Source organism: Lampetra fluviatilis, chromosome 30 (genome assembly GCF_964198595.1).
Source record: "Lampetra fluviatilis chromosome 30, kcLamFluv1.1, whole genome shotgun sequence".
NCBI lineage: Eukaryota > Metazoa > Chordata > Hyperoartia > Petromyzontiformes > Petromyzontidae > Lampetra > Lampetra fluviatilis.
In genome coordinates, this window is record NC_136304.1 from 5,334,452 (window position 1) to 5,356,294 (window position 21,843).

Genomic DNA, 21,843 nt, shown 5'->3' on the forward strand with positions numbered 1-21,843 from the left:
TTTATAGGTGCTCGTTAACGGCACTTGCCCCTACAGTCTGTTAAGGCTATACGGGGGATCTTTGTCTTTGGTGAGGTGCATGACCAGTTGTTCCACCGCAATGTGCAACCCACCCGCCCAGGTGCGCGAGCAGACACGTGACCAGCCGCCCGACCACGTGCGCGAAAAGAAGTCTACAGGTACGCGGACACGTGGCGCGATCACCACACAACTGCCTCTGCGGTCGGATGGTAGAGACGAGTGACGGAATGGCAGCGGGAGTTGGGGGAAACATCTAGTGCGGAGCTAGGAGTGATGAGATCGTGGAGGGCTTCACCCAGCAGTGGATAGATCATGTCTGATGTTGACGCTCAAGTATGATGATTGATTATTATACGTTTCGTTTGTAACGGAGGTGACACGTGACGTAAGGTGACCAAATAAATATGCAATGTTTCCTTCACATATAACCCGTCTCTGCACGTGAAGAATAAACGTGTTTCTTACGCAATACATCGGCCGCACGGCCTCCCGTTCTGGGAGTGCATCCTTTCAGCAGCATTTATTCAAGACGGGCAAAACTCTGGACCCGGTTTCAACGCGCAGTGTCTCATCAGCAGCGTCAGGCTTGCTTGAAGCAACGGGGGTGAACTGCTAATCTTACATGCAAATGAACCTCCCTTTACGATATGGGTCCTATTTTAACGCAAAACTCTTTCATACATAATCACACGGTTATAAAATGCATGATACAATACAAGGTGGTGTATATTATGCTTGTTTATCTTGACATAGTAAAAAAAACGGTGACAAAATAGAACGATTAGATGCATGTACGTTGGACTTCTTTCGCACCGTACGTAGCCAACCAATCCGTGCAAGCCCCTGTTATTATTAGCTGACAGGGGCGTGCAAGGATTGAGGAATGAGTGACCGCGATCGAGGGTGCCACACTTCGGAATCACGAAGCGTTAGGGATGGGGGGGTGCAGGGGCGAGGGGAGGGGAAGAGGAGGCGAATGGGCAATCGGGAATAGGTGAGGCTTTATTTTGTATTTGATACTCGCCACAACGACGCCAATTATGATGACGATTTTGTTCTTAATACTCACCAGAACAACGCGAGTGATGATGCTGACGACGACGATGTTGTTCTTAATACTCTCCAGAACGCGAATGATGATGATTTGTTCTTCATATTCACCACAAAAACGCGAACGATGACAACGATTTACACCATTGGAACCTCATTTGCCAGTAAAAAATATGATAATTGTTTTTTTACCCTTCTATCTGGCAACAAAACTGACACCTTTCTTTACAAGGAGTCATGTTTACATAGACCACAATACCTGCAGTCATAATCGCGTCATCTGGTCCAACCCATGTGAGACTAGGCTCTAAGGAAAGCTGTCTCGGGTGTGGACCAATCAACTTCAAGGACAGTGCACATTATCAGAGTTGTGTTTTTTGTTTGCATTATGACTGCAGGTATTGTGGTCTATGTAAACATGACTCCTTGTAAAAAAGGTGTCAGTTTTGTTGCCAGATAGAAGGGTAAAAAAACAATTATCGATGACAACGATGTTGAGCTTGCGATGAAAGGCGGTGCGCTGGTGCAGAGGCCGGGCCGGCGGCGGTGCGCGAGTACCGGCGGGCGTGCGGCCGCCTCGGCGTCGTGCCCTGCTCGCCCCTGCTCCGGGCCCTCACCTCCTCCACCGTGTCCATGAACCACCGTGGCCTCGGGCCCCAGGAGGCGAGGGCCCTCTCCTGCGCGCTGGTGGTGAGAGTTTTCCTGGCCACGCAATCCCCACAGGTGTGGCCAACGCCGATGCTGCTGGATAATATTGGTGTGGAGCAGTGTTCTTCATCGCAAGGCCTCAGGCCCACTGGCTGCCCCTGGTGGCCTTTAGTGCGGCCCTTGACAATACACAATTGTGAAAACACCCTCCCATCATCGTGCTGTCAAACCCTCAATTGTTTCAAATGTGTGGCGGCCCTCACGCTGATGATATCTTATCGGCGAAAGTGGCCCACCCTCTGAAAATCAGTGAAGAACACTGGTCTGGAGAATGCGAAAGCGAATAGGCAGGTAGACTAAAACTGCAGGACAACCCGTTGCTTTGCAATGGAAAAATACAGACAGCTGTCATTTTTATTTTCTGTGAGTCTGTAGGTCGTTGTGTGAGTCTGTGGGTCTCTGCGAATCTATGGGTCCAGATGATGTATGTATGCATGTTGAACTTCTTTCACATCGTACGTAGCCAACCGTGCTAATGATGAGATGCTGTGAGGGCAGGTCTTGAAGGTTGTGAGTCTATCGTACAGCAGGGATCTGGCGGAGGGTATAAAGCATAGGGAGTGAGCTCTAGCGATGTTGACATCCAAATGGTTCTGGCCATGATGACTTTTTGATCTTGGAGATGCTGATATTCGGCTCCACCTGTGCGCGTGTGTGGCAGGCAGACCAACAGGTGCGTCACCTGCAGCTCAGAGACAACTTCCTGACGGGGGAGGCAGCGAGACACCTGGCCGACATGCTCACCAAGAACTGCTGCATCGAAGTCTTGGTGAGGAGCGTACAGCCCCTTTGTCGATCTACTGCTGAATGAGGGCCTCCCCACGGCTATGAATCTGTCTGTCTGTGTCACCTGCAGGACCTGGCAGACAATCGTCTGGAGGCTGCGGGTGCAGAAGCCATGGCTCAGATGCTGGGAGACACCACCAGCCTGCGGGTCATCAACCTGTCCGGTCCGAAACACCAACTCACCTCCACCCCTCCACCTCTCCACCTCTCCACCTCTCCACCCCTCCACCCCTCCACCTCTCCACCCCTCCACCCATCCACCCCTCGACACCTCCACCTATCCACACCTCCACCCCTCCACCCATCCACCCATCCACCCCTCCATCCCTCCACCTCTCCACCTCTCCACCCCTCTATCCCTCCACCCCTCCATACCCCCAAACCTCCACCCCTCCACAACTCCACCCCTCCATGTTCCACCCGCACACCTCCCCCCTCCACTCTGCTCCTCCCCCCTCCTCCACCCACCTTTCACTGAAAAAAATGTTGACTGGTGTCTGGAGTAGAGAGTGTGTGCAGAGAAGTAGAGCGAGATGAGAGGGCAGAGGTAGGAGAGTGTGTGGAGGGGAGTAGAGTGAGATGAGAGGGGAGAGGTAGGAGAGTGTGTGGAGGGGAGTAGAGTGAGATGAGAGGGCAGAGGTAGGGCAGTGCGTGGAGGGGAGTAGAGACGAGATGAGTCGATCACGGGATCAGATTATTACCATCAATGTTTTTCCTCTTTTTTAATCCTTTATATTAAGTTCGCTTGCTTGCTTGCGTGCGTGCTTGCTTGCTTACGACCGTGCAAATCTTTCGGTCGTTTTTTAACCCACTTCCCGTGATCCAATCGAGCTGACATTTTCCACACAGACTCGTTGTGCGAGACAATTAAAAACTTTGTTTTTACGGGTTAATTTTTTCTCCTTCAGGAAACCACTTTAAGGACAACGACGCGAAGTGTCTTGCCGACGCGATGGCCGTGAGTATGCCGAGCACACCCAGGGCATGCGAGCCGCGTTTTCTAACGCGCCTCTAGCATCGCGCTCCGCGGGAAGAGAATCACTTGGTTTCGCCGACGGCAGTTGAACGTTCGTGTGTAAGTGTTTAGCGTGAGATGTAGAGCCACGTAGAGCTTGAGGCTGAGCCCTCCCTGTGAGTTAATCCAATCGACCTAAAACGACAGTTGAGATTATTTGCGCCGTAACCATAGACTTCGCTACATTTGCACCAAATGTCAGCCGTTCTAGAACATCGTGAGAATTTGCACCAGTCCCGCGGTCATGGCCTTCTATGCAGTGTTACATCGGGTGGACAGAAACATCTACATATCCTTGTGTTTTAGATATCATCGCTTATAGTGGTAAGAGGTATAGGCAATGGCGGAGCCAGGATTTTCAGGTAGGGGGGCAACCCCTCCTGCAATGAAAAATGCTAGGAGTTGTTAGTAAGTAAGGACTTGTCCCTTGCTTTTCATTCGACGCGTGTGCGGCGATGGCGCAGCCATCGATCGAGGGTCGAATTCGAACCGTGCGTGATCGGCATCGCGCTCACTGAAGGTGTTTGCCTTTAGGAAAGTCGTGTACTGTATACGCAACTGCGCACAATTCTGTGAGTCACTTATAACTGCTTTGACGTTACTTATTGCCAATTATGGACTCAAGATTATTGTCTTGTCATCTCATAGAGTTCCTGGCACGTGATAATATGCTACACAATGGCAGTGGGGGTCGCAAAGTGCCGATTTATTACTAATAAACCCCAATGATCCGATCGAAATTAGGGATTTCAATCGGATCATTGGGGGGGGCACGTGCCACCCCCCCCCCCACTGGCTCCGTTAGTGGGTATAGGTACTTCTCACCTATCCTCTACAACACGGACATTGTTCCATACTCAAACCTACACCATACATCTGTTAAAAAGGGGTGACTGCGAAAAGATAGTTATTCTCACAATCCCTGATAAGGCCGTATCCCTGATTATCACAATTTATTTTGGACCATTTTATCTTTTCAGTCTTCTTCTTTTTGATGCCAATTTGAATTTGCAATGCTGTGTGTGTGAGTGTGCTTGTATATCGACACCAGTGACGATTATTTGAACCGGTCTTGGGCTTCCCCTAGGTCGGCTCAGCCTCAAATGAGTACCTGGTGCAGTGTGTAAACATCGCTACTAGGGAGACAAAGGCGACCGAGCGTGGTGCTGGCCACCCACTGCCTCGTGTGCCGTGCCGGCCTTCATAGGTGCTAGTCGCTTAACAGCACTTGCTCCTACACTCTGTTAAGGCTATACAGGGGCTCTTTGTCTCTGTATGTTGAGGTTATTAAGCCACTCGGCACCCTATGTGGAGGCTTGGTGGATGTCGCGGTGATACTGCTCGTGATTCGGCGGTGCAGGGGGACAGTGTGGCATTACGTGCTGGACATCTGTGAAAAAGAGCTTCATAGCTTATCGGATTCCTCCAGCATAAATACAAATGATCGATTCTGATCATGTGATCCACGATCTGGATCTGGTGACCGCAGCAGCCACATTGTGGACCGTCCTTCATTTGATGCAGGAGGTGACGCACGGTTGCCATGGCCGATTCTTCTGCAGCAGTTTTACGGCTGACCATTGTTTCCTGTGTGTGGCGTGCCTTTGGCTTTTGTCTAACGCGGTCCACTTCAAACACTTGTAACTGGCCGTGTTCCAAGTCCGGTGACACTGGATCTGCACGCGGTGCTGACTGACGCCGTGCTCCTCACATTCCTTCCCCTTCAGTCCAATCACAGCGTCAAGGAGCTGGACCTAAGCCACAACGAGTTCAGTGAGATGGGAGGAGAACACCTGGGCCAGTTGTTGGGTAAGTGTCTCTTACAGCCAAGTTAGCTGGCAAAGGGCCTTTGAAAAGATGATGATGATGATGATTGAATTGCAGATTTATTGTGTACGTATTTTGAACTTCATTCGCATTATAAGTAGCCAACAGTGCTCATCGGAGGTGCTGATGATGATGATGCACCATTTCCCCTGGGAAGCCACGTGGGCTGCACGTGCCCATCTGGTAGAGAAAGTGCAGATGATGAATCCACTGCCGGCGCATCCTAGACAATGAGGTCCCGTTTGGCTCTATGGGCCTCTGTAAATTTGTGCATTTCTATGCCACAATTGGCATCTATGCCACTCTATGGGTCTCTCTGTGTAAGTATATTTGTGAGTCTGTAGATCGCGATGTGAGTCGATGGGACTCTGCTGAAGAAGGAAGCCGCTGCCAGCGTATTTCAGTTTATCGATAAATCCACCTCAAGTTGAAAGTTTATTTTGCTTAACCAGGATAGTCTCCGGATTAACATCAATGACAAAAATACATTGAATAAAGTACTGCAATGAAGCAAATAGAAATCAAAGGAGACCAGCATACGCCCCCCCCCCCCCCATATGTACTCTAAACATGCTCCTCAGCGTTTGCCTTCACTTGATGCCATTTTTTCGTGCAGCGCACAACGAGACCCTGGAGGAGTTGGAGCTCAGCTGGAATCACCTGCGGCTCAAGGGCGCGGTGGCTCTGTGTGCCGGCCTGCGCGTGAGGCCCTCCAGCAGCGCTGTCCCCCGTGCAACGCCCCCCGCCCCCCCCCCTCTCGACACACTTATTAAACGTGCTCTGCGCCGACCACCGTAGTGTTGAGTTAGACAACTGCACGCGTTCTTGGCAGCGACGTAGTAACTGCATTAGCAGCTCAGGGGGTTGGTGCGGCGATCGGTCAAGTGGGGCCCAAAATATTTCATTGGTCTCGCACGTTCGTACCCAGGCTCTCGCCTAATCGCATCTTTACGCTCACGGTCTCGAACATTTAATGCTGTCGGGGCCCTCCGTCTTCGCAAGATGCAGCCGCTACGGCTCCGTAGTACCCCTTTGCAATATTACGTTACCGCTCTAATTAAATTAAAATAATACGTGGTACGTAAATGAAAGCACTTTCCTAAAAAAAATATTAAAATCGCGTTAAAAAATTATTTTTAAATCACGTTAAAAAACTTTTTATTTAAATCGCGTTTAAAAATTTTTATTTTGTCTCATGGTGGTTGTCAAGGGGGCCCCAACTCGTAGCTTTGCCCACCAGGGAGGGGGAGGGGGGCGAGCAAACCCCCCTGCCCCCACGCTGGTCACGCTACCACGTGTCGTGTTTATCTAACGGGCCAATCGAGAACCTGCGCCTGGAAGCTACAGCGGCACTGCGCGATGACTCGGTGCCACATTCCATAACGATCTGAGGCTGGCCCCGTTCCACCCACCACCCCTCGCTAGTGGGATGCGTCTGCTGAGCGGGTGCCAAAGTGGTGAGCCTCAACAATGGGGCGTCTGCCCCCACCTCCGTTTCGCTACTGATCCTCGGTGCACTGGGCCTGCATCGATGTGCTGCCAATATGGGGCACGACCAGTCCTTCCGACCATATCTGACCGCCAAAATTTCCGTTCCTTTTCCAACCAAATCTGACCACAGATCGTCGCGTGTTTCGTGAGGATCGCAGTTCTCGATCCATTGGACATCTGTGAAAAGAGCTTCACAGATCAATGGATTTTTCCAGGATAAATAAAGATTCTGATTTCGAGGCATGTTATGGGATTGCTCTTCAACAGCGATAACAACACTGGCGGTGCTGCTGAGGCAGTGATACATTTGGCCACGTTTAATTCAGGGGACACTTTAATCAGTTTGCTGTGTCAGGTGGAGGAGGGGTTAACGACACACATTTTATTCACACGACGATCTAACCCAAAATAAATCAATTATGAATCGTAACATTTTTTGGTCTGTGAAAAGCCTACGCGTATTTTTTTTTTAAAACTTTAGTTGAAAAAGTGTTTAAAAAAAAACGTGGCTCCATCAAGTCTTCTTGCAGGGGCCACGCGCCTCCTCGATTGGTTCAACGCAGCCCCCTCTACCCCTCTCCTCTGCTCAGCGCCTGCCCAGGTGAACTGCGTGCTCATGCGCCTCCATGTGTCTTTGTGTAGGGGAGTAGTGGGTGACGTCACGTCACGCTCGCCTCGGAGAGAGTGGCGTCGCAGAGCGTGCCGCCGTCAGGCGGACCTTGGGGGACGGTGACGTCATGCCCCCGGGGGAGGGGGGGGGGTATTTAAAGGGCGACCCGGGATGTAACCGGGGTTCGTAGGGGGTAGGAGTGGGGACTCGGGGTAGGTGATCCTCACACGAGGCTAGGGGAGGCTACTCCGCCCGACAGACCGAGGTTGGGGTAGTCCCGGCCCGGGGCAGGGAGGAGAGCCGAGTTAGCCGGAGTTGTAGGGATCACAGTCCCCTGTCCCCTGGGGAGTTATAGGCTAGGGGGTGGTTTTGTTTCGGCGTAAGCCCTCAATAAACTCGGCGTGAGCCCCTAACGGAACCTGCCTCGGAGGCGTACATTGCGCCGCAACGTTTGTGAACGACCTCGGGAATGAGGGCGGCCCTCGCCGTGGCCTTTGCTGGGGGCCATGCGTCTCAATTGTCTCGACGCGGCTCCCTCTACCCCCCTCCTCCCCCTTGCGCTCGGTGCCCGCCCAGGTGAACTACGCGCTCACCCACCTCCACCTGTCCGTGAACGGTCTGGGGAACGAGGGCGCCCTCGCCATGGCCGAGGCTCTCAAGTTCAACGGGGCCCTGCTTCATCTCGACCTGCGCAACAACCGCATCGGCAACACCGGCATGGAGGCCCTGGCACGTGGCCTGCTCGCCAACGACAGCCTCCGGGTGCTGCAGGTAGTAGGCCAGCAGTGGAAAATCCCTGGCAGGGGAGGAGGGGGTTTCCCAACAAGGGGGCGGTGGGTTCTCGTAAAAAAATATATTTTGTTTTGTGTGGTCCGGCCATCACGGTTCGTTTGTTACTCCGAGTTTAGCAATTGAGTAATTTGTAAATAACAATTTGCAGCCCTTTGTCAGTTCACTGCAAGATGAAGTTCCCTTGGACCGAACCTCATCACACCGGTCATGGTGGGCTGGTGAAGGGGGAGGTTCAGTTCGTGAAAGAGCTTCCTAGCACGTAGCGAAACGGCCGGACATTGTGCCGAACAACGCGCGGCACAACCCAAAAACACAACGAAGAGCTGTCAATAACGACGGCGATGATGATGATGATGCAACCCATGATAGCTCAGAAGATTCCATAAATTGATCAGGTTTTGGCTGGGTTCAGCTTGAGCGTGTTTTTGCATGCGTGTCTCTCAGCTCTGCTTCAACATCTTCACTGTGGAGGGAGCCCTCGTCCTGATCAAAGCAGTCAAGGTCAACGAGCACTCTGCGCTGGAGAGGTTTGACATGTCTGTGAGTACCATCACTTATTATTAAAAATAATATCATCGCTACACCACCACCCCTCCACCCTTTCACGCCTCCACCCCTCTGAATGCGATCGCTTCTCAAGATGCCATCACAGAATCAGTGGGACCGTTTATATTTTATGGAGAGGCAGCGTCGGTTGAATGCGCAAAGAATATGTGGAAGGTCTCGAGGTTGGACTTGAACGGTGGCAGGGATACGACAGCACAGACGACTGAGTGACGGGAATTCCAGACGACGGTAGCAAGCAGAGAAGAGTGAGCTAATCTTGTGGATTTTCCGCACGAGGTCAGGGTCGCCATATTCTTGGGTCTTTCGGTAAAGTCACGTAGATAGGTTCAAAGAAAATAACAAAAAAAATAACAAAAAACTACGACGTTTCGATCGCAACACAAGCGGTTGTCTTCAGGAAAAGGGGGGTTAGCTTCCAAGGCAAACTGTTTATCAGGGTTTGAAATGGGCGTAGCCCAAATGTCAGCAGCCAATGATAATGTAAGTGGTGGGCAGCCAACCCGACGGTGGTTGGTTTTCCACCAATCAAAGGGCTGCCAGGTGAAATTAGCACGTTAAAGAAAGATCAGCACGTTAATGGGAGATCGCAGAGCCCCAAGGGGTCAGACCGAAGTGACTGTGAAAGCGCAAGTTTGAAATGGGCGTAAAGCACAACTAACATCGGAAAGTGGTAGGATAGGAGCATCATAACCAATATTGACTTAATCTGGTTGATAACGTCCTTCCAATGATTGCTCAGTTTGTACCCATCTTCTCGGTTGAAATTGTGTCTGTGTCTATATATCTGGATGGCTTCATGAACGAATCTCTGTTGATAGCCAGTGGGCTTGCAAAGTACCTTCGTCTTAGAGAAATCAATTTCGTGTGAGCCCACCGCATTAAAACAATGATCAGCCACGGCCGAGGTATTGTTCCTACCGTGTTTCAGATCTGCCTTGTGTTCACGAACACGGTCCGAGACATGTCGCTTAGTTTCCCCAATGTAACTACTGCCGCAGACACAGCTGAGTTTGTAGACGCCGGGGTATTGCATGTCAGGGATCACATCCTTCACAGATGGGATCAGATCACGAATTTTATGTACTGTGTTAAATCGAACCTGTATCTTGTGCAGACGGTGCGTGTGAACCAGGCGTTCCTGCACACCGTGTCGGCAATCCGGCGCACGCAGGGCCTCACGGTTCTGCATTCGGGGGTCGGGGGGCCTCTGGCGAGAAAACCCAAACCCCGGACGGACCCCATGAAGCTCATTCAGGCACGACGGGGCGCACACACACGGTTCCCCTCACGTCGCCAGCTTTACATCGTGGTCACCGTCATCGTCAGCAGCCGTGATCGAACAACGGATAATCCCAGCTCTAGATATTATTACTGTAATATAAATCATTGATCAAGGGCTCATCAATTTGAGAGATGAAGCAAAAGGAGATGGAAGTTCACCTGCTGATGCTTATCATCTAAGTGTTAAAATATCGCAACCCTTAATCTATTGCTGGATGAAGTCCTCCCTTAAGTTGTTACCGTCTCACGCGGTATTGTGATTCAACGGCCCATCTGGCTTCTGCGTACGAACTGATTTCATCGCTGTATCTCCTCTCAAGTGCTTTACCTGCCTTGGCTGCTGCTCTGCTCGTCGTCTTTACCACCGATCATCATTCCTTCCATTTGCATGGCTTTCCCCAAGCTTACTTAAGTGAATACGATGTCTCTGATCCATATGTTCTCAGTTCCATGTGCTCCTATTCCGTTGTCTCAGTGTAAATTCAAGCACGCACCTCTCCTTGCTTTGTTGCGCACTTTTCATCTTCTGTTCCATTAGATTTACAGCAGCATTGCAGGCTGCAATGACAGTTACATTGTGGTTGCGATTCGTTACTTAATTGGGAAGGACCACAACGTAATATCGCCGCCTACCACCAGACTAATACCCACGTGCAGCCTGGTACTGCATACACCTTTTGCCACACAGAGACAGCTGCCACTGGGGGGTCCCCCTTGGCTTGACTGCAGCAGGGTATTGGAATGGTTGAAATAAGATGCGACGTTAAGGCGCTTTGGGTACGCCATCTAAATCCTGATAATTGGTTCTTTACCCTTCTATCTGGCAACAAAACTGACACCTTTTTTTTTTGTGTCAGTTTTGTCAGTTTTGTTGCCAGATAGAAGGGTAAAGAACCAATTATCATATTTTTACTGGCAAATGAGGTTCCCATAGTGTACATCTAAATCCTGTTCCGTAATTACAAATTGGGACGATTACTGCTGTAACAGACCCCACGCCCCCCAGGTCTATCCCAAACTCGCAGAGTGAAGTCCGTCCCCTTGCCGCAATGACTTGCAGGATTACCTGGTGGAGCACAAACTGCGGCTCTGGGATTTCTTTCGCTCCGCCGACAAGGAGGGCACCATGAAGATTTCCAGCGACGACTTCCGCAGAGCCGTGCAGGTGTGCGTGAGCGTGCGTGAGCGTGCCCTGCCACTACCTTGGAGAGACGATGCCGAATACCAGAATTTAAGTACAGTATATACAATACAAAGTCGCATATCTGTCACATATAATATATTCAGCGATATAATATATATACTGGACCATATATATAGTCACGTAGAAGGGAAGTAATAAAATAATAAAAATAAAACATAATAAAATAATTATTACGTTTCGGCCACAACGCAAGCAGCCGTCCTCAGGTGAAAACCAGGTCTGTCGAGGCAACAGAGTCTGAATGAAACAGCACCATGCTTGGAGAATTATTTTATTATGTTTTATTTTTATTATTTTATTACTTCCCTTCTACGTGACTTTACCGAAAGAACCAAGAAGATGAATCCCTGCAGTCACGAAAGCTTTAAATCGAAACATATATATAGTGTATAGTACATTCGTTAAAACGAATTGCCTTTCTGGCCATACTTTGGCAGCTCCTGCCACACAGTGCACACCCTAACCCTATTCTGGCCATGTCACACCGCCCACACCCACATCAGTGTTTGTGCGTGGTCTATTATATATATGTATATATTATAAATGTTCACAAAGCTGTCTGTTTTGTGTGCAGCAATGTACAGGTATTCCACCGTGCATAAAACAAGTGTTGTAGTTTTCATAACAAAATACTTGGATGAAACAACCATAAACATCTATTGTTTAAAAAAAAAAGGTGACCACGGGGTTGACCTCTGACCTTGCAGCACCTGAGCATCCCCCTGGACAAGCACCATCTGGACGAGCTCATGCTGAAGCTGGAGAGGGACAAGGATGGCCGCATCGACTACAGGTGAGACCCGCGGCTTCCACCAAACGCGTGGAGAGACACGCGCGTGCCGCTGCAAATGCCCCGACGAAGAATTAACCACCAGTGGTTTTTTGGAGGCCGAATGTGAAATGCCAGATTAAGTCTCCCCCTTCCCCCCCCCACCTTTGTCCTTTCAGAGGCCCGGCGCAGACATGCCCCACCTGCACAACCTCCCCTCCCACTTTACGACCTCAAAAATTCGCATCTTCTCCAACGGCTATTTTTATTGCCATGGTTCCACCGTTTCCTGGGCGAGTTCCAAGCAAAGATTTCTCAATCTCATGGCAAGACTCCATCAAGGGCAGTTGATATACAATGAACATAATAACCCTGTCCTGACTTTTGGGCCACCCCATATATAGCTGTTAAGAAAAGCACAAACATTTTTCAGCATTTATAATGTAAAAATAAATGTTCTATTGCATCCAGCAGTTTAAGCTTAAGTCAACTGGCAGGTTACATGTGGTGGGGTAAAGTGTGGGGGGCTCCCACCTCTTCCATGACGTCGGTACTGTGAGGAAGAGTAGGCATACATTTATAATAACGGGATTCTCTAGAGATCCTATGAGTAGATGCCCTTCCGCCAACAATGGCATGAGCAGGAGCCGCACATTTGCCTGTGAACTTTTACAATTTGAAAAAGCAACTTTTTAGTGCAATCTTTATACACGTGCATCCACTGTTGTGACACCCATGGTCCCCCCCCCCCCCTCCACCACCGGTCCCTTCAGAAGCCTCGTGGACACTCGTAAGAAGCTGGTGCACGACACGCGCACACTCATCCGGAAGGAGGAGCGGCAGCAACGCAGCGAGCGCCAGCGCACCGACCGCGTGCTGCACACATTCCGCACCACCGTGGGCGTCCTTACTCCCGTCGGCTCGGCCTTCATGGGCTCCGACTCGTCCCAGTCGCAGCACGGCCACGCTGACACAGTCTCCCGCCGCTCAACGCCGGATGGAAAATTCTCCCGAGCCACGTCCGGCGTTTCTGCAAAATCGGTCTCCGCCGGGCGGTCGGCCGGGGCGACGAGCAGTGCCATCGTCAACCGCAAGGGAGGTCCAGTAGCGGTGACTGTCAAACAAAAGGTGCCCTCTACCGAGAAGCCAAGCCACCGCGCGATGCTACCGGCACAGCCGGCTGCGGCGGCGCTTAAAACCACCGAAGACAGAGACTGTTCAATCCCACGCTCGGCCCACTTGTCGGTCGGCAGCCAGAAAACCTCGGCTGGGACCGACACGGGCACAGCCGGAACGGCGACGCCGCGGTCGAGGAAGAGCGGCTCGACGTCGGCGCGCTCGGTCACGTTCAGCGACGCGACGGCCGCGAGCGAGCAGCCCGGGTCGCGCTGCTCTCCCTCCTGGCCGCTGCTCGGGCCCACACCGCCGGCCTCCGCCAAAGCGGCAGCTTCTCAGCTGCCAAGGGCCCTCACGCGGTCCCAGACGCCAGGGCGGAACCCACCGTGATGACTGCGGTCGTGGCCGAAGCTTGAGCAGACAACTGCGCGTCATTACGGCGTAGGCGCATTAATCATTCTCGTCCCTCGTGCGTTGCTTTTCTTTGAAAGCTGCCGTGTTGAAAATGGGTGTGCGGCGTGCATTGACAAAAGCTCAAATGTACGTGTATGTATGTTACACTTCTTTCGCGCCGCACGTAGCCAAGCGTGCTAATCAGAGGTGCGGGAATGAAATGGAGTTTGTGAAACCACCTTACTTGACGTTTATTTATAAGTTATGAGCCCGTTGCAGTGGCCAGTAAATGGGCTTACAATGAAATTTTTACTATTTGAAGATTGGAGCGTGTTAACCATCATGTGCGTGTTTTCCCACGTGATAGCAAACTATCATTGATTGAATTGGACAAAGTTTCCAATGCAAGATCCTCCTGAAAAATTATTGAGTCTCAACGAGGCACCAGGCAAGTAAACCATTCGCCTCACTTGATTGGATGAAATTCGCCAAGTTGGGGTCATGACGTTCAAGAACTCTCATTTTCCGTTACAGTGAGTGTAAAAATATTGGGTGCTGGTTTTACGTGAAACAATTGCGTACAATATATAAAATCAACAGTATAGCCTTAATGCATGGATCAACACGTTACAAAACTGTTTAATTGTATTTTGTGATTTTGCCGTGAAAAAAAGAGCCATACATAAGCAAACCTTATTACGTCTTTTATTTAAGCAGCGCAAAACAAAATTAGTTATTTCAAAAAATGTAGGTAAAGCAAAACATTTTCAGTAATTTCACTATTCGGTAATCCAGCTTACAAACACTGAAAATCCTAAATTAATTTACTAGGGTTTGGTGGTTTGTGCAATTAACACATATTTACCGTATATAAACAAACAAAAAGCCTATGACCAAATCACCAGGACTCCAACCAAACTCGTCAGATCTCAAACTAAGCAGGGTTGATCCTGGATAATGCAGAGTGGAGTGCAGCAGAATTAATTGCGGTTTTGTATTTGTACTCTCCCACACACACGCTGCCCGTCTTCTCCAACCCGCACCGACCAACGCGGTGAAATTTTAGTCAAATAGCCTCCACGGAGTGCGCAGGATCTCATCCAGTAGTGCGATTGAAAACAAAAAGGGATGTACGTATACACATACAAAATCGGGCAAAAAGTGCACTTTTCAGTTCGTGTTCAACGTCCCGATTCCACACCGCATCCATGACCACAGCGCAGAGCGACTGCTTGTGACCTCGCCTCCAGGTGACGCCTTTCCCGGGGAGCTCGGTTCACTGGACTCGCACTTGGCCCCGCCACCATACCACACGTCCACCATGCCAGCGTCGATGCCGATCTCTCCGCGAGCGCCGCCTGCGGCTACTCCTTAGTAAAGATGCGGCTTGAGATGTCATCGAGAATCCAGTCAATCCCCATGAGGAGGTTCTCTCCCGTTACCGCACTGCAGCCCAGGATGCACCAGTGGTGGGTCTTTATGGCCTCCAAATCCAGCGCCTAGCAGACAGATAACACTGGTCAACACACTTTTTCTGGCATAAGGTATTCCAACGGTTTTAATGTAATTTTGGGGTGCCGATTCCAAATCTGGCATCAGTTTTTGTCTATCACATGAGGTTTTTGAGATATCAAATATTGCATTTTCAATCAAAACTGCAGAAGAAGAATATTAAATAAATGTGGATATCTACATAAAATGATATTATAAACACACTATCCTAAAAATACTGCACCATATTTTAACACTAAAGCAGTCACTGACTCGCAACAACTTGCAATCATAAGTGACAGTTAATTTCGGGTAAAATCAATAAAAATAGGGTATGCCGATACAATAAAATGAGATGTGATAGAGCAAATCTGAGATCAGATTTGGAATCAGCACCCTGAAATTAGTCTAAAACGGTTGCAAAAGTCCAGGCCAGAAAAAAAATGTATTTTTTTTGTTGACCAGTGTAATCATTGGGACGCGTTAAATTTGTAAACCGCTGCGAATGAGAAAAAACACATTTGTAGAGGCGGTAGAAGTAGGTGGGTGGTTCAGGCGATCGGAGCATTGAGCCACTACTCCTGAGCTCCTCTGTAAGAATTTGGGTTATCACCTGTGGTTCAACTAGATTCGTACGTGTTCTGAGTTGGTGTGCTTATCCCCGTCACCAATTTTATTTTACACAAGAAAACCATGATAGCACAACTGGTATAAAGATGAGAAAAGGACCAAAAAAGCCTTAAAGCCGAGAAAAATTTTTGTAGAAATAAATTAACAGTATAGTCATAAAATACATATGTTAAGATAACTTAATTCTTGGTTCTTTTGGTCAAGTCACGTAGAAGGGAAATAATACAATAATAAAAATAAAACATAATTAAATAAAATTCTCACAACGTTTCGGCCACAGCGCAAGCAGCCGTCCGTCCTCAGGTGAAGAAACAGAGCTGTTGGAAAGACAGCGTCCTGACAGCTGTTACTTCACCTGAGGATGCCTGCTTGCGTTGTGGCTGAAACGTCGTGAGAATATAATTTTATGTTTATTATGTAATTATTTCCCTTTTACATGACTTTACCGAAAGAACCAAGAATATTAATCCTTGAAGTCACGAAAGCTTTAAATCGAAAGATAACTTAACTTAACGTTAAGCACGTTAAGATAACTGAACGTGCTTTAGACACCTTGGAATAATACACAGCAATTTTGCAGAGTCCAAACCAAAGTCAAGATTAATTATCAAGAGACTTAGATTTGGCCTTGGAACTTTATTTCACCTCTTTGATATTGTCCGCCGTAAGGGCACCAGCAAGGTCTTGCTTGTTGGCAAACACGAGCAGCGTCGCCCCCGTCAGTCGCTGCCAACAAAAGTCAAAACCACACAACTGTTAGATGCCTCCCCTGCACACGAGTGTAATCAAGAGGGCGGTAAGTGAGACGGAAATAATTAGGTGTCGAGCGAGCATGTGGGCAAGTGTGTGGAAGTGTGTTCACAAGTGTGTTCACAAGTGTGTTCACGAGTGTGTGGACACGAGTGTGTGGATGAGCTTGTGGGGGAGCTTGTGGGTGAGCTTGTGGGTGAGCTTGTGGGTGAGCTTGTGGGTGAGCTTGTGGGTGAGTGTGGGGTCCAGTGTGTGGACGAGTGTGTGGGTGAGTGTGTGGACGAGCGTGTGGTTGAGTGCGTGGGTGAGTGGATGAACTTGTGGGTGAGCTTGTGTGTGAGTGTGTGGACGAGCGTGTGGGTGAGTGTGTGGACGAGCATGTGAGTGAGCATGCAGATCGACCACCTCCTCCTGCAGCAGCGAGGCGAGCTCCTTCCCACAGTCCTCGAGGCGGCGCCGGTCAGCGCTGTCCACCACCCACACGAGGCCATCCGTGCTCTCAAAGTAGTTCCTCCAGTAGGAGCGTAGTGACTTCTGCCCGCCCACATCCCAGATGTTCAACTTGAACCTGCGAACCCGAGATGTGGGTTTGAGTGAAAGCATCGCTAATTATGATTTTTGGCAGGTATCACAACTTACACAAATATGTCAGTCCACTGCTGGATGACGACATCCCCATGGTTGTGAGGATGAGTTACATATGACCATGCTTTACCATGCTGGTTACTGCGTATTGGTGAAGACAAGAAGCATAGACGTGGTGCAATACAGCAATAGATTGTTTTGCATTGCCCTCCTTCTGACAAAGTATACCCGCAGATGCTCAAAAACCTGTTTTATGCATGGTGGGCGCATAGCCATGCACCATCCAAGCTCAAATCTGCTTAGTTTCCATATGGTCGTTTCGGCGATGAGCTACATCTATTTATAAAACAAATTATGAGCAGACTATCTGCTTCATATACCTGTCTCTACACATATACAGTAAAGTTAATGTTTACACAACCCATTGGCCCAGCATTTTTCTGGAAAGTATATAATTTCAACAGCATTGATTCAGTACAAGCAAACTCTGAACTGCTTTGACATTGTCTGATCAGCAGTTAGGGTTGCTTGAAACAATGCTGGTGAACTGCCAGATGTTATAGACAAGGACTCAGTTTTTATAGACAATGAGACGAATCGTCTGCTTATCTATATTGCTATTAATATCCTGAACGATGCTAATGAAGATTCCATTACAATGCTGGGTTAATTATGTAGGTGGTGAGCTGTATTGATGATGGGTGATCGCTTTGCAGACGAGTAGGTCGTACCCTCGGTGCTCCAGTGTTTTGATGTTGAAGCCCAGAGTCGGGGAGATGGTGTCAATGTCCTCGCCGTTGAACTTTTTCAGAATTGTGGTCTTACCCGCATTGTCCAGACCCCTGCACTGATGTCAAGGATTGTGTCTGTGACAGTGAAAACTCTCAAAGTTGCAAATCAAGTCAGCCATCAAAATCGATGTTTACCCTTGAATCGGGTCAGATTATAAATACAGTCATACCTCGGTATACGACCGCTTTGGAGTACGTCGAATTTGGTAAACGTCGTGTTTTTACGAGCAAAAATGTCTTGGGATACGACGTCTTGCTTGGGATACGACACGCTTGCTATAACTTGTATGGGTCGGGATGAGTCACCACGTACCCGCGTATACCCCGTTCACGACTGAAACAAAGTGCCGCTCCTCAGTATGCCTGTGCAGTAGATCTTGTTCAGTGCACAACCCTTGCTATAACTGTCTGTGAATTTTCACGTGTTTTTTCGTCATTTTAACTCCTCTCAGCAAGGTAAAGTGATGTTAAATTTTATTCTAATTTATTTATGCATTTATTTTAATTTATGTATGCATTTTAGTAATTAGTGTCTAAATTATTTGATACAACCCCATTAATGTATAATATGCCATATAAAATATCATTTCTTATACTCTGGAACGGATTATTTCCTTTCCCTTTATTTCTTATGGGCAAAAATTCGTTTGGTATACGTCATTTTCGGTATAAGTCCTACCTTCTGGAACGAATTAACGACGTATACCGAGGTACCACTGTACTGTCGTACAAATAACACAGAAAAACAAGGCAGCAGTAGAATATTCACAATCACTGACAAGGGAGCGATTACACGCCGAACACGTGTTACAGCCCTCTTGTTAACTCACTGCCGGATGAGAGCTTCCCCACGCTGTGTCGTTCATGGGGGTTGTTGGCCCATAGTTCACGCTGGCCAGTGCAGGTGAAAACGGTGAGAGCAGCATAATCATTGGAAGAGCACCGCTGTACGAGAGATTTTGCTATACCGCACCTCAGTTGCCCTCTGCCGTTCACCGCCTAGCCCCGGGGAGTCACTTGCCGTGTCATTTTCGAACGTGGCAAATTTCCTCCGACGCAGTCACGCACGCACACCGGCTGGCCTACTCTTTGCTTATGAGGTAATGAGATATTTAGACGGCGTGTAGTGTTACCGTGCTTATTAGATGCAGCAGTGTTATTTATCAGGGCGGCCGCGGGATTGCGACTGTTGAACCTCCGAAAACTAAGAGGCGAACGAGCTACCGCTAGGCCACGTCAACGCCCTACTTCTCCACCTACCACCCCCCATCAATCAGCGTGAGCTATGCGGTCAATCGATCGACACGACGTGGGTGAGAGGCCTTCGTCCTGCGGTGTGATTGACAAAGGGCGGCACACGTTACATGCACCTGAATATCGTTCCAGATGAACGCTGGCGAACAGAGTGAAGAAGCAAAGCCTCCCCCGCCCCATTCGAGACCCCAAACATCGCATCCGCCTCCTGGCTTTGACGGTCGTCCCCCCACCAAGACACCGGTGGGACATCAAACCGCATGAGAGAATATCAAGGGGCCGATGAGCGCGACCTCCTTCCTGAATGGGGACATTACACGCGGCCACAGCGCAGTGCAGTGCGATTGTGGCCCATGCAGCCCAAAAAACTACAATGAGGAAATGTAAAGTCATATTCTTGGTTCTTTCGGTAAAGTCACGTAGAAGGAAAATAATAAAATAATAAAAAATCTAACATAATTAAATAAAATTCTCACGATGTTTCAGCCACAACGCAAGCAGCCGTCCTCAGGTGAAGAAACAGAGTTGTCGGAGACAGCATCTTAAAGAACCAAGAATATGAATCCCTGCAGTCACGAAAGCTTTAAATCAAAATGTAAACTCATAGAAACCCAGAGGAGACACAAATATAGACAGACACACCGGGATGCGTATACAGACTGATCGAGACATCGTGACACCCCCCTTGCCAGTAGCAAAATATAATAGGTTTCACCCTTTCTCTTCTTGGTTCTTTCGGTAAAGTCACGTAGAAGGGAAATAATAAAATAATAAAAAATAAAAGAACCAAGAAGATGAATCCCTGCAGTCACGAAAGCTTTAAATCGAAAAATTAACCCTTTCTATCAATAAAACAGGTGTTAAAACACCAAATTGAAGCCTTTTGCAAGGGATCATGTCTGCATTGACTAGCATCTAAAGAAAGCTGTGGACCAATCAGTTTAAAAAAACAATGCACGTACAGTACTACCAGAGCATGTGTCTTTTTATCTGCACGTTAACCACAAGTACCGGTATATGTGGGTAATGCAGACATTATTCCTTGCAAAATGTTTCTGTTTTATTGACAAACAGTAAAACCTATTCTTATACGACCCGACACACAGTTACTGTTAAATGATGCGACAATCCGACTGCAATCTACGCTCTTGCAACGGGGGAGGGATAACAAAAATTACGATTTAAAGCTTTCGTGACTGCAGGGATTCATATTCTTGGTTCTTTCGGTAAAGTCACGTAGAAGGGAAACAATAAAAGAATAAAAATAAAACATAATAAAATAAAATTCTCACGTTTCATTAGGACGCTGTCTTTCCGACAGCCCTGTTCTTCACCTGACGGCTGCTTGCGTTGTGGCCGAAATGTCGTGATAATTTTATCTTGTTTCATTTTTATTATTATTTCCCTTCTATTCTAGATTTGAAGCTTTCGTGACTGCAATGATTCATACTTAGGGTTTTGTCGATAGTCACGTTGGTAAAAAAATTATTAAAATAACTAAATTAAATCACGACGTTTCGGAAGCAACACAAGCCTCCGTCATCAGGTGTAACTGCTCCAGTAAAACTACTGTAGCGTGAAGAAAGCTATGCAAGACACGTGTTTATTATCATTCTACGTGGACTTTACCGAAAGAACCAAGAATAGAAAACTACGCCGTCTCCCGAAGCCCTCACCGTGGCTAGTAAACCTCGATATCGCAACCGAGCGTTGCCGCCGTCATAGCAAGTGTAAGAATAAACAAAAATAACAATAATAACCATCAACAAACATCGTTTATCATCCTTATCAATTCCACATCTTCACTGACGCAGAGAGGATACAGCATGAGCAGGCGGACCTCCCTCTCCTTTTGTTTCATCTTCTTCAGGATCGTCATCAAGCCCATCTTTAACGGGGAAGTTATGCTAACGTGTTAATGTATATGTGTGTGTGTATAAATTGTATTATGATCGCGAAAACTCGAAGTCAAATGGAAACGACAGAAACCGCCGGGATTGGAACTCCACTCTGCGCTATGAATCTTTTACCGTAAAGCCGATTGACGCGTGGGTTCGGGCCACGTGACTGTCGTAAAACTAACGGAAGGGTCGCGAAGCTAGCGTCGATTCCTACCGAATGCGATTCGAGGCACGCCAAGTTATGATTCCGAATCGCCTTTAAAATGGAGGTTAAACTCCAAACCCAACGCAGAATTTAAATGCACTCCTCACTACGAACGACGTAACCCGCGCGTAAATCGGAAACCGGGTCTGATTTTACGTGCGAGATTTGTATTCGCTGCAGACGAGTGTAGAAATCGATTGCGAATATCGATAACCAACTTTTATACAGTTCAGAATCGATCCAGGCCCCGCGCGCTTGGGCGGGAGAGCGCGATGATCGTAAAGGAGTTCCTGAGACGTCGTAAAACTTTGCGCGCGTTCGCTTCCGCGAATGAATCATTTAATCTTAAAGCTTTCGTGACCGCACGAATTCATATTCTTTGGGTCCTTCGGTAAAGTCACGTAGATAGTATAAAATAAATATTTTAGTTAGTATAAGTTAAAATTATTTTATAACTACGTGGCTTTACCGAAAGAAACAAAGAGTATGGATCACTGCAGTCACGAAAACTTCAAATCGAGATTCACGTAGATAGGTTGAAAGAAAATAACAAAAAACGACGACGTTTCGATCACAACGCAAATCGATCGTCATCAGAAGGATAAA

General features: G+C 48.2%; 2 protein-coding genes across 2 annotated transcripts; one reads left to right on the forward strand and one right to left on the reverse strand.

Moving 5' to 3' along the window:
• The first annotated feature begins 100 nt into the window (after positions 1-100).
• On the forward strand, positions 101-13,627 carry LOC144943354 (uncharacterized). Its single transcript, XM_078870729.1, has 12 exons — positions 101-179; positions 1,601-1,761; positions 2,441-2,548; positions 2,636-2,729; positions 5,198-5,389; positions 6,024-6,109; positions 8,085-8,279; positions 8,745-8,840; positions 9,982-10,122; positions 11,209-11,313; positions 12,060-12,145; positions 12,895-13,627. Exons 1-12 carry the CDS (start codon positions 101-103, stop codon positions 13,625-13,627), a joined length of 2,076 nt encoding a protein of 691 aa, XP_078726855.1.
• A 694-nt stretch (positions 13,628-14,321) lies between these two features.
• Positions 14,322-21,158, reverse strand: ARL2 (ARF like GTPase 2). The gene is made up of 5 exons (XM_078870391.1): positions 20,955-21,158; positions 17,818-17,928; positions 16,907-17,069; positions 16,397-16,477; positions 14,322-15,129 (listed from the first exon to the last, which is right to left on the reverse strand). Exons 1-5 carry the CDS (start codon positions 21,017-21,019, stop codon positions 14,995-14,997), a joined length of 555 nt encoding a protein of 184 aa, XP_078726517.1. The 5' UTR covers positions 21,020-21,158; the 3' UTR covers positions 14,322-14,994.
• Between the last annotated feature and the right edge of the window lie 685 nt (positions 21,159-21,843).